The sequence below is a fragment of the Nicotiana tabacum genome, chromosome 19 (assembly GCF_000715075.1).
Source record: "Nicotiana tabacum cultivar K326 chromosome 19, ASM71507v2, whole genome shotgun sequence".
Classification (NCBI taxonomy): Eukaryota; Viridiplantae; Streptophyta; class Magnoliopsida; order Solanales; family Solanaceae; genus Nicotiana; species Nicotiana tabacum.
In genome coordinates this window covers 13,241,992-13,251,384 of record NC_134098.1, presented here as the reverse complement: position 1 = coordinate 13,251,384, position 9,393 = coordinate 13,241,992, and the positions used below count along the sequence as shown (strand labels likewise).

Below are 9,393 nucleotides of genomic sequence, written 5' to 3'. Positions count from 1 at the left end.
TAGCTACATACCTTTTGTAGCACTATGGCATACTTCTGATAGTGAAAAGGGGAAGAAGCCAAATGACTATTGCTTATTTGAGGCATCTATAGACCCAGGCATTGCAACAAAATGGGGACTTCTTCTGGTGTATGAGAATAAAATTCAACAGATAGATCAATCAACCATCGCGGTCCAACGTGGTGTGAAGTCTCCGAGTTCTGACCTGTTGAGAGAATCTAGTGATGACCAATGCCAGGAATCGGAGGATGCTTCTGTTAAGAGAAGACGGCTTGATTTTCGTCAAAGAGATAATATGGTTTCATTTGAAGCTGAAACTTCCCAAAAAATTCCTGATCAACAATTGGAAACATCATGCTCTTCTGCAGCTCAAAGCTTCCAACACAGGGAAGTGACATGCTCTTCCGGACAGCCCCAAACTTTACAGATCTCTTTAGCTGATCGACCAGTTGATGAAGTGATAAATGAGGCTACCTCCTACATGGTGAGATCTTATGTTTTCTGCATACCTGTTTGGTGCATCGATGTCTGTTAGGAAACCAGAATTTTTCCTAACTGTAGTCAGTGAATTTGCAATACAGAACAACACTTCAACTATTCTTAATTGCCACCAACAAATAGAAAAAGTTCTACAGAGAAACAAACAGCAATTAGAACATTAATACACCTAACAACCAAGGTATTTTGAGGAACCTTAACCTCCAAATCTTCCAGAGAAAATATTACAGAATAAACTGCCTGTCTTCCCTTCTTCCTAATATAATATAACACAAAGTAACTGCCTGAACTGCTAGTTAACTGCTACGTAACTACTACCAATACATATACATAATAATAAATAAATAAAACAGTTACATTTAAGCCCTACTTTCACCCTTCTTTCTGCGGTTATAGACCCTAGTAACAACAGGTCTAACAATGTCCTTTTCTTTTTGTTTATCCTGATGCTACTTTTAGGAACTTCTGCTTGGTTTAAATTAATCATGCACTTAGCTCTTAAGGGCACCTCAAATAAGCCTTTGACAACAATAGGCGCTAAGAAGCTCGGTTCTGATTATTTTTTTTAAAATTTAGATCTTCACTTCTGATGAACGATAAATTCTTATTTGCAGTTAATCATAAGTTTAAACATAATTGAACCTATTTTTATATTGGACAAGAAATAACTCAACAACTGAGGAATATAGATAGTTTGGATAAAGGTGCACAAGGTCTTCTTGCTCATCGTAAGTGTTTTTTCTTCACTAACTTTTAATCTGGAATGGATTGAACCCCCTTCATCGTAAACTCAATGTTTATATATAGGTAAATTACATTTTAAAATCAAAAGATTGTCGATATACACACAGACACTATATATTCGTTTGAATCCTCTTGAAATAAGGAATGTGTCAAAGGTAATAGTCAAAGAGGTCCAAGATTTGTATGAGGTCCTATGTTGGAACTCCATTAGCACCACATCATTGTCTTTTTTTTTTAGCTTACTTGGTGTAAAGTCTTGGTCCGCCCCTGTTTCTTATGCCAAAATTCTCTTTTCAGTTTTCACCATCATGTGGAATTGTCAAAATATTCTCCTTCGCATATTATTTTTTATATCAACTAATCTGAAAATTTTCTGATCTTGTAAGCTTGTTTTTAAGGTTTTTTTTGGAGCAGTGTGTCCCATCGAAATCTGACTGTCAATGCTCACCAGAAAGGCAATGTCAGGTTGAGTCCAGAAACTACAGTCCCATTACCTACTTCAAACCTTATATTTGAAATTGCTTTTCATTATTTCACTATCATCAGTAGAGTAACTATGTATACCTAAGTAATCAGATTGGTCCTCCATCCTCTATACAAAAACCATATTTGTGAAATATTACCTTGCTATTTTCCCAATAGGGCTCTGTTAGCTCCATTGAGATTCAGCCCTTTGTCGCTCCGATCTTTCTGTCAAGAGAAAAAAGAAAAAAAGGCTCTGTTAACCACCATAGCCGTAACTCCTTTGCCCTCCACCTTCATAGGAGCTGTTTAGAGAATCTAATGATGAGCAAGGTCTGAAAATGAATGATGCTATTTCTTATGAGAAGATGACTTGATTAATATTGAAAGGATGATATAGTTCCTTGTCCGTTTCAATCTCAATGGTACTTTTGGATACTGTTGTTTGTTTCCAGTTTATCATGTTTCGTGAAATATAGAGTATTTATCTGCTAAACTGTTACAACCAGGATCTTCTTGCTCATCAGAAGTATCTCTTTCTATGATATAGCTGTTTGTGGTTGCGCAACCTTTGTGCAGTTTATAGTGAACCAAATTTAATTTACTCAACTCTTTCTTCTTAACTGGCTTCTGTTATGAAGAAGGCAGTTTAAAAGAAATTCTGCTTTCCTAGTAGGACTCTGTTAAATACCAAACCTCTGACTCCTGGATGCCCACCTTCATAGAAAATGTCACTGTTTCTCAGTTAACTAGATGAGATACGGGAGTAATAACATAAAAATTTACAAGTTATCTGCTACAACTTTGTTGGATAAAACTATTTTACCAACATGTTGTCTTTGTGGATTGAACAAAATCTGGTGCATTGTTCGAGGTGTATTCAAATTGGACCACACTTTACCAATATAAAATATAATAAGATATTCAACAATTAAAAAGAAAACAGGAAACTATAGAAAGCTTGCTTGTTGTATACATAGATATAAAATTGAGTAGAAAAGGTTATAGGGCATAGCAGAAGAGGAAGAGGGGTTGCACATGCAATAAATTCAACGCGTAAGACGAGTATTAAAGTTGAAATTAATTAAAGAATGTCTAGTATAATATTAATACTGCAATCATGTGGATATCAATTTCAACAGCCGGCCAAGAAACATTGCAAAGTGTTTGGACTAGAAAGCAGCTTGAATTAGAGTTTGTTTTATCTTTTTGTCCTTTGTGAGTGTTTGAATGTGGTATTTGGAAAAATTGATTTTTGGATTATTGTGAGAGATTGTCTTTGTGGTTTGACAGCTCTGTTTTGTTTATAAAACAACTAATGATGGATTCATTTATGTTTTAATTCATGTAAAATAGACTTAGTGAAGTCAAGTTTATGTTTTTATCCTCGCACTGCTTTTCCCCACCTGCCTCCCACATTTCATTAGCAACTTCTTGTCCCTACTTATAGATGAACGCTTTATTCCTTAGTTTAGCTGTAGTTCTAACACTACAAATTATCTGTATTCATGGAGAAATCCTACTCTTTTGTTCTTTCGGTAGTCTTCGAACTCTATTTTTTAGTGGCATGCATGGCCACAAACATAACCACAGATCAATCAGCTCTTCTTGCCTTGAAAGCAAGCTTTGCTCTAAACTCTTCTCATCCCTTCACTCAAAATTGGTCTTCTCAAGCTTCAGTTTGTAATTGGATTGGAATCAGCTGTGGCTCTCGCCACCATAGGGTGACTGCATTAAATGTATCCAACATGAACATTCATGGAACCATTTCGCCACAGTTGGGAAACCTCTCCTTTCTCGTTTCTCTCGATGTGAGCAAAAATAATTTCCACGGAGACTTTCCTCAAGATTTGTCTCGTTTACGTCGATTAAGGGCAATTGATCTCGGATACAATAATTTTAGCGGAGAAATTCCAATGTGGTTTGGTTTATTTTCTGAGCTTAAGATGTTAATTCTTGATAACAATGCTTTCACTCATATACCTCCTTCTATTTCTAACCTATCCAAGTTAGAAACTCTCAGTGCTAGATACAATCATCTTCAAGGCAATATTCCCAAAGAGATTGGCCACCTTCAAAATCTTAAAGAGTTGGTTTTAGTCAGTAACCAACTTACTGGCTCTATCCCCTTCTCCATTTTGAACATCTCTTCCTTGGAGACTTTAGCTCTCACATATAATCAATTATCAGGAAGTCTTCCTGTAGATATCTGCAGCCGTCTTCAAAGAATCAAAAGCATTTCAATAATTTCCAACCAATTGAGTGGTCACATTCCAGCAGGTTTATCTAATTGCTCAGAACTGTATGACTTGGCTTTGTCCTATAATAAGCTCAGCGGGACCATTCCACCGGAACTTGGAAAGTTGGAAATGCTTGAGATATTAAGCCTTGGGGGAAACAACTTAGAAGGTAAATTATCATTTTTCCTTGAGCATGCTTTGGCCAATAGCATAAGTGTTAGGATCGGGAACATGGGTAGTGCGAAATTTAGCCAAACAACGGTATAATGACAATAACAAAGACAATGGAAGTTGACAATAACGGCAATTAAAGCAGATAAAGAAGACGTCAATTTAACGTGGTTCAGTCAGTGTGACCTACGTCCACAAGCGGAGAGGAGCAATTTCACTATAACAATAAGAGTACAAAAATTAGAGTAAATACTCTAATTAATCCCAAATACCCTAAGAGAATAACCTCACAAGATCACTCCAAAGAAAGGGTTCACACAAGTGCTTCCCAACACTAACTGTCATACAAAACACTCTTAATAAAGGAGGAAAGGAAGAAATAAAGAAATGAAGACTCAAGTCTTGTTGGTGTGTATAAAATGAACTAATTGCCTTCCCTTTTATAGGCAAAAAAGTCTTGGCCTCTTAGGTGTAAAAGAAGAGATACAACTTGTGCAAATAATGTCCACCACATAATGCAATATTTTTGGGTCCCAAAGAATATTGCCAACAAAGTCTATACTTTGCAAAGATACTTGTGCTTATGTGAGATGACTCCATTAGCCAAAATATTGGCCATAATTACAATAAGTAAACAAAAGGTCTGCAAGTTGGTGCCATAAAGGTGTGCAGTGTTCTCTAATTCACAAATTAATTTGCAGGCATAATTCCAGAGACGATTGGAAATTTACGAAAATTGCAGAAATTGCAACTTGAGAACAACCACATAGTGGGTTCAATACCGCGCACCATATTCAACATGTCATCACTATTGTTACTTAATTTCAACACCAACAATTTATCAGGTAATTTTCAAGCAAATCATTCTTGTTTGGTAATCCAGTCTAGTCTTGCATATGGAAGTTGTTGATTATTGATATATGAAGTCCATAGTAGTTGTTATATTCGACCTATAAATTATATATCATTATCTACATATTGATGCAACGTTGATAAACTTGCGTAATTAGATAGCCTCAATCCAGATATACTCTTTCTGAATTGTTTCATGGAAGTTAGAACAAAATTAGAAACAATTGCATTAACTTGGATCCTTTTTCTATGTATAATGTAGCAGGTGTTATACCTAGAGAGATTGGGAATCTTCACAAATTGGAGTTACTTTACTTGCAATTCAATAAATTAAGTGGTTCCTTACCGGAAGAGCTCTTCAATATTTCTACGCTAAGAGGGATGGCACTTTCCTACAATAACTTGTCAGGTAGTCTTCCATCTGCTTTAGGCTACTGGCCAACGACTCTACAGTATTTGCATCTTGGTGAAAACAACATTGGTGGAGTTATACCCAACTCATTGTTCAATTCTTCAAATCTAAAGGAATTAATACTTGATGATAACAGATTCAGCGGCGGAATTCCTAACTCGTTAGGGGATTTGAGACAGCTTGAACGTTTGCGCTTGTTCCGTAATAACTTAACATTTCCACAACTAAGTATCTTTGCTTCCTTGGCAAACTGCAGATCTTTGAGAGAGATAGATTTGTCGGATAATCCTCTTAATGGTGTTCTTTCAGAGTCCATTGGCAATCTCTCCACTTCTCTTGAACTATTTGATTTACGTCATTCTGAAATTAGTGGCCAGTTACCATTAGGAATTGGGAATTTAAGTAACTTAACCGATTTGTACCTATTCGACAATGACTTGACTGGATCAGTGCCAAGCACATTCTGTGATTTACACAATCTTCAAAGGTTATATCTTCACCAGAATAGATTAATTGGACCCTTGCCAGAATGCCTCTGCAATTTGCCGGTGTTGGGCATGGTATCTTTGTCATATAATCAAATTTCGGGTCCGATACCGTATTGCATTGGTAACGTTACCTCTTTGAGAAATATTTATCTAAATTCAAATAGGCTCACTAAGATACCTATGAGTTTATGGAGCCTCAAAGATCTTGTGGAGCTTGACTTGTCGAATAATTCTTTGGTTGGTTCTTTACCTCCAGATTTCGGAAATTTGAATGCCATAACATTCTTAGATTTGTCAAGGAATCACCTTTCAGGAAGTTTTCCGAGCACAGTGGGGGACTTGCAGAAGCTACTTTATCTTTCTGTGGCTTATAATGAGTTACAAGGATTTATTCCTGAGTCACTTGGAAAAATGTTAAGTTTGGAATCGGTGAATCTATCCAGTAACTATCTTTCAGGTATGATTCCAAAATCATTAGAGGCACTTCAATATCTAAAGCATTTCAATGTATCACTCAATAGATTAGAAGGTGAAATCCCAAGTAAAGGACCATTTGTCAATTTCACCTCTCAATCTTTTATGGGAAATGAAAAGTTATGTGGTGGTTTCCTTTTCTTACCTTGTAAGGATAGGTCCCTTCATCAATCGCGGAGAAACAAAGTTCTTCTGATTGTACTTATCCCATTGGCAGTTTCGTTGATGGGATTAGGTTCAATTATTCTGTTCATGGTAAAGAGACGTGGGAACAGAAATGTTCCAACTCAAGTCGAATCTTTACCTGCAACAACAACACCAACCAGGATTTCATATATTGAAATTGAAAGGGCAACTCAAGGGTTCGACCAATGCAACTTGCTAGGCCGTGGAGGTTTTGGCTCTGTTTACAAGGGCATGTTTTCAAATGGGATGGTTTTGGCCATCAAAGTGTTTACCTTACAATCTGAAGTTGCATTCAAGAGTTTTGATCTTGAATGTGGAGTTTTGCGCAACCTTCGCCATAGAAATCTTACCAAAGTTATCAGCAGTTGTTCCAACATGGAATTTAGAGCATTACTACTAGAGTACATGCCCAATGGCAGCCTGGGGAAATGGTTACATTCTGATGATTACTTCTTGGACATAATCCAAAGATTAGACATAATGATTGATGTGGCATCTGCTTTGGAATATCTCCACCATGGTTGCCCAACAGTTGTTGTACATTGCGACTTGAAGCCTAGTAATGTCTTGCTAGACAAAAGTTTAGTTGGACATGTGAGTGATTTTGGCCTGGCAAAATTATTAGGTGAAGGGGAATCTACTGTTCATACTGAAACACTTGCTACAATGGGTTACATTGCACCAGGTAACTTTCTTTTTGTCCTTTTATCAAATATTAAGTGCTTTAATAATATTTTTCTGGTTCTAATTTAATCTATCGCAGATTTTGCATGGAAAATGGTATTGAAAACATCAAAATACAGCAATATCAAACCTATATTCATGCATATATAACGATTATAAAGGAAAAGAAACTTGCAGTTATAGTATATAGTTTCAGTTTAATTGCCTTACTCTTGATTCATTCCTGTTGAACCTTCTTTGTTTTACTTTATCTTTATCTACTCAAAGTAGTTTCAAGTATTTTTTATATGATCCCATCAGATATATTTTTTGCTTGTTTATTCGGCCTGTCAAGAAACTAATTACTCTATTAATGTTTGTTTAGAGTATGGATCAGCAGGGTTAGTTTCTACAAGCTGTGATGTGTATAGCTATGGCATTATGCTTATGGAAACTTTCACAAGAAAAAATCCATACGATGAAATGTTTCAAGAAAACTTGAGCATGAGGAGTTGGGTATGTAATTCACTACCTGTAGCGCCAGAGGATATTATTGATGTCAGTTTATTGGAATCTGAAAAGATTGGTTTTAAGAAACAGTTGCATCGTGTTTCTGCTATATTGGAGTTGGCATTGAATTGTACAGCGGAATTACCTAATGAGAGGTTGAACATGAAAGATGTCCTGGCAAATATCAAGAAGATCAAACTTGAACTTCTTCGCGAATGTGATGGTAAGTATCCAACTTTTTAAACAATATTATGAAGTAGTCGTAGAGAAATTATTTCCTTATCAATGAATAGAAATGATATTCCCTTGTCTATACCATATATAAAATTATCGATTGGTTTTCTGTACTTGTTTGTGTATCGGAAACAGTCTCTGTACCTTCAAGGTAGGGGTAAGGTCTGCGTACACATTACCTTCCCCGGACCCCACCTTCAAGGTGGAGGTAAGGTCTGCGTACACATTACCCTCCCCGGACCCCACCTTCAAGGTGGAGGTAAGGTCTGCGTACACATTACCCTCCCCGGACCCCACCTTCAAGGTGGAGGTAAGGTCTGCGTACACATTACCCTCCCCGGACCCCACCTTCAAGGTGGAGGTAAGGTCTGCGTACACATTACCCTCCCCGGACCCCACCTTCAAGGTGGAGGTAAATTCTGTGTACACATTACCCTCCCCGAACCCCACTTATGAAATTACATTGGTTTGTTGTTGTTGTTGGTTTTTTGTACTTGTTTCTCATACAAATATTTTCCCTTGTTCAAGATGCTCCAAACATGCCATTCTTGCTCAACCCAAAGCAAAACAGAAGAGGATAATGGGAATAAGTTGGATTGATTCAGTTCTCTATTATATGGAGAGCCTCATATTTATTAAGGGCTTCGAGTTTGCAAAAGCCTATCAATAAAAGGAGGAAAGAAATATCAACTCTGTGGAAGAAATGACAAAACATAGCTCACCAACGTATAGCTGAACCAGGGGCGTAGCATGGGGGGCGCAAGGGGTTCATTGGAAATCTCTTCGCTAAAATATCACCTGTATATGTAAGTTCAAAATTATTTTTTATGTATATAAAGTAGATGCTTAATCCCTTTGATTTTTTCGTATATTTACTTTTTTATATTTTCGGCCTCTTTAGTAAAAATTCTGGTTTTGCCACGGCTAGACTCAAGTAAAGGTAGTAATGTACATACTAAAATTGTCCCGCAGTTATACTTGGTGAATCAAAATTCAAAGGCTTAATGATTGTCTCATTATGTTCTTTGTCCTTTTTAACGTCAAGGGTACGTTTGGTACTGTTGTTTGTTTTCAATTTATCATGGTCCTTTGTAAGAATATTCACGTTCAATAATTTCAGTTCTGTTTAAATATACCGAATTATCACTCAACCATGTTAAGACTTGAAGTGGGGGTTGTGGGCGAACTATCTCCGTTGAGAAGTACTTTTTTCTTGTCTAACGAAAATAAAAATAAAAATCGGAAATGAAAATCGTAGCCATACTATGAAAATGATAGATCAAACATACTTCCGTAATCTTCATTAAGGAAAAACTACACTTAGAAAGCCTAATGGCATAAGGAAAAAGAAAAAAGAATAGCCTGATGCATGAAGCATTTCACGTTCATGCAGAATTAGGGAAGTGTTGTACCTTAACAGAAAGAAAACATAAGGGAGCCGAAGCTTGAAGTTGTGATT

The 9,393-nt window shown here is 36.6% G+C and overlaps 1 protein-coding gene across 1 annotated transcript; it reads left to right on the top strand.

Moving 5' to 3' along the window:
- The first annotated feature begins 3,050 nt into the window (after window positions 1-3,050).
- On the top strand, window positions 3,051-8,978 carry LOC107767680 (uncharacterized). The gene is made up of 5 exons (XM_016586761.2): window positions 3,051-4,113; window positions 4,817-4,960; window positions 5,233-7,212; window positions 7,576-7,923; window positions 8,463-8,978. Exons 1-5 carry the CDS (start codon window positions 3,213-3,215, stop codon window positions 8,513-8,515), a joined length of 3,426 nt encoding a protein of 1,141 aa, XP_016442247.2. The 5' UTR covers window positions 3,051-3,212; the 3' UTR covers window positions 8,516-8,978.
- Window positions 8,979-9,393: the final 415 nt, after the last annotated feature.